The sequence below is a fragment of the Bactrocera tryoni genome, chromosome 3 (assembly GCF_016617805.1).
Source record: "Bactrocera tryoni isolate S06 chromosome 3, CSIRO_BtryS06_freeze2, whole genome shotgun sequence".
Lineage (NCBI taxonomy): Eukaryota > Metazoa > Arthropoda > Insecta > Diptera > Tephritidae > Bactrocera > Bactrocera tryoni.
Window position 1 is genome coordinate 57,614,474 of NC_052501.1, and position 2,548 is coordinate 57,617,021.

Below are 2,548 nucleotides of genomic sequence, written 5' to 3' on the forward strand. Positions count from 1 at the left end.
CATTTTTAAATACATTTTATTTCTTTAATTATATTATCACATATTGTTTATGTTGCACCACTTCCACTGCGAATTGTCATCACGAAAGGGCGTCTGCAATGAAAATTAATTTTAAACCGTCAACTTAAATGCCTCCTTGGTCTGTTGAATTTTTAACATGCTCAGTGTTTTAGCGAATCTCATTTACAGTTCGACTAATTATTCAGAAAAGTTTTAACGAAACAAGGAAAGATGGGCAACCGCATATCTTATACTCTTGGAACTTGCAATATTCAAAGGCAAGGAAATACCTTAAAGTACCAAACGTCAACTAGAGGTTGGGAATCCAATCAATTAGGTAAGTATGAATATATAAGTATATATATAACTCATATACTGGCCGACATACCCAGGTAGGAAATCACCAATGGCCCAGCCTTTAACCAAGCCGTTCCCAAGACTTGGCAAGCTTGGATCAGGCTTGGTATCCAAGCCCGGACCAATAGTGGATGAGCATTGGAATGTAACGTGGGGCCAGACCTGGTAACTAGGGCTGGCCCAGGCCGTTTATTAACACTGGTCCAGGCCCTGGAACCAGCGCCGTTCCAAGCTTATTTTTTTTTTAATACCTTGGCTTAGCCAGGATTCAGATGTAGTTTGAATAGGTATTTTGTGGATTGGCACATTCAATGAAGCACGATTTATCGGAAGTAATTATGTTTAATCTTTATTATATTATTAATATTTTATATATTGTTATACATATACTTTAAATGGACTTTATCCACATGGAAAATGAAAAATAAGCATTATGTTGTCGTAACTAAACAAAACTGCCGATAATAATGAACAACAAACATTAACGTAACTCCTTTTTTTAAACACAAAAAATACAAATTTGTTGCCTGAATTGTCGTAACTGGACAAACCCCTTGATAATATTGAACAAAAAAATTAACGTTAAAAATTAACTCCTTTTTTTTAACACGAAAAACAGTAAATTCGCAAAATTAAGTTTTCACTGACTGGTGAGTTTTGGTTCGATCCCTCTAAGCTCTTTTTTCAGTTAAACTGCACCAACTTCCTTTTTACGCTGTATGCATCCTCCATCTCTGTCGCCAGCACCTGCTAGCCAATCACTTGTAATCGTAATAATCTTCAATGGTTGATTAGGGTCTTTATATTTTGTCTCAATGAAATCTGGAAACCGAGTAAAAAAATCAATGAAAACCAAATAAGTCAGTCACCATGAATGGACTTCGTATGCAAACCTCTCATACACGCAAAAGTCGCTGTTGCACTGAAATTTTTTTTTCCTTTTCCTTTGACAACACGGCCTACGCCATTATAATTAAGTTGAACTTCTTTGGCGATTAATTCCTTGATGATCTTCTTAATGTCTGCAGCGTAATTGGATTCTTTATGCGTTAACACACTCATAAATTCTTTCTGAAAAAAAAACCACAAAAATACTCTCAGACAATTGGTAAAGTCAATAATAACGCCTCAAAATATAAATATATTCCAAATAAACTCACAAGTGTCACACGCTTGCTCAAAGCCTTTTCAGGGTCAGCCAAATTGTCCTCATGCATTGGGTCGAGAGTCCTCTCAAAATCGAGGAACTCTTCCAAAGTCTTAATAGGAAAGTTTGTAGATAATCCTTCCCTAGGGGACGCCATGGGTTGAGCTCTAGCAACATGATGCATGGTCATTTTAATTTTGAGCTCTTCGATTTTTCTATTTAAATCGTACTGGATGCATCGTTTTAAGTTTGAGAAATCGTCACGTAGTTTGTACATGAGGAAATCCAATTTAGCATCCCAGTAATCCATGACAAATTCTGAAAAATGAGAAAAAACAAAGAAAATATACAAATTTCGTCCACAATATGGTTGGTACTTACCTTTAAGAGGATCGCCTATGGCACTCCCCCTCAGACGTGTAAGGCAAGCTATCAATGCCGATTTTTTCTCTGATTTTGTGTCACTGTACGCTGTTCTACCTAATGAAAATGAGAATTAGTAGGTCCAATTTTCCTGAAAAAAAAAAATGAACACAGCTATTTACTTTGAGACGCTCTAGCCCCGGCTGCCTCATCATCTCTTGGTTGATTTTTATTTCTGGAAACTTCAGCCTCAGGAATTCTCGATGTTCTTAATGTAGAGGACTCCCTTTCTTCGACAATTTGTTCTAAGAGAGAAAAAGTTTGCCTTGACATCATTGCCGCTTGATTTTTTGCTAATTTTCTAGCTCGATTGGTTTCAGTATCTGACTCTGTGGATTCTTCGTTATCACGTTTTTTATAAAGATGTTTGATTCTCCTCTGGGCCTTGTCGTAATTCCCTGTAAAGAGTAGGTTATTTTTCTCTAATAAAGAAGAGTTCATTTATTTCAATTCGATGATAAACGATTGGGTATGCATGAAAAATATTAGTATAACGTTATTCATACGAGCACTTGTGAGAATTTCAACGTCAAATTTCTCCCACGATGATTTTGGAGGAATGAGATCTTTCACTATTGTGTCTATTATAAAATATTTATGGGGGGGGAGGAAAAGCACAAG

General features: G+C 36.2%; 1 protein-coding gene across 1 annotated transcript; it reads right to left on the reverse strand.

The window, feature by feature from the left end:
* Nucleotides 1-807: 807 nt before the first annotated feature.
* On the reverse strand, nucleotides 808-2,200 carry LOC120770704. The gene is made up of 5 exons (XM_040098284.1): nucleotides 2,050-2,200; nucleotides 1,886-1,984; nucleotides 1,518-1,822; nucleotides 1,251-1,428; nucleotides 808-1,179 (listed from the first exon to the last, which is right to left on the reverse strand). The coding sequence occupies exons 1-5, from the start codon at nucleotides 2,198-2,200 to the stop codon at nucleotides 1,046-1,048; spliced, it is 867 nt and encodes a 288-aa protein (XP_039954218.1). The 3' UTR covers nucleotides 808-1,045.
* Nucleotides 2,201-2,548: the final 348 nt, after the last annotated feature.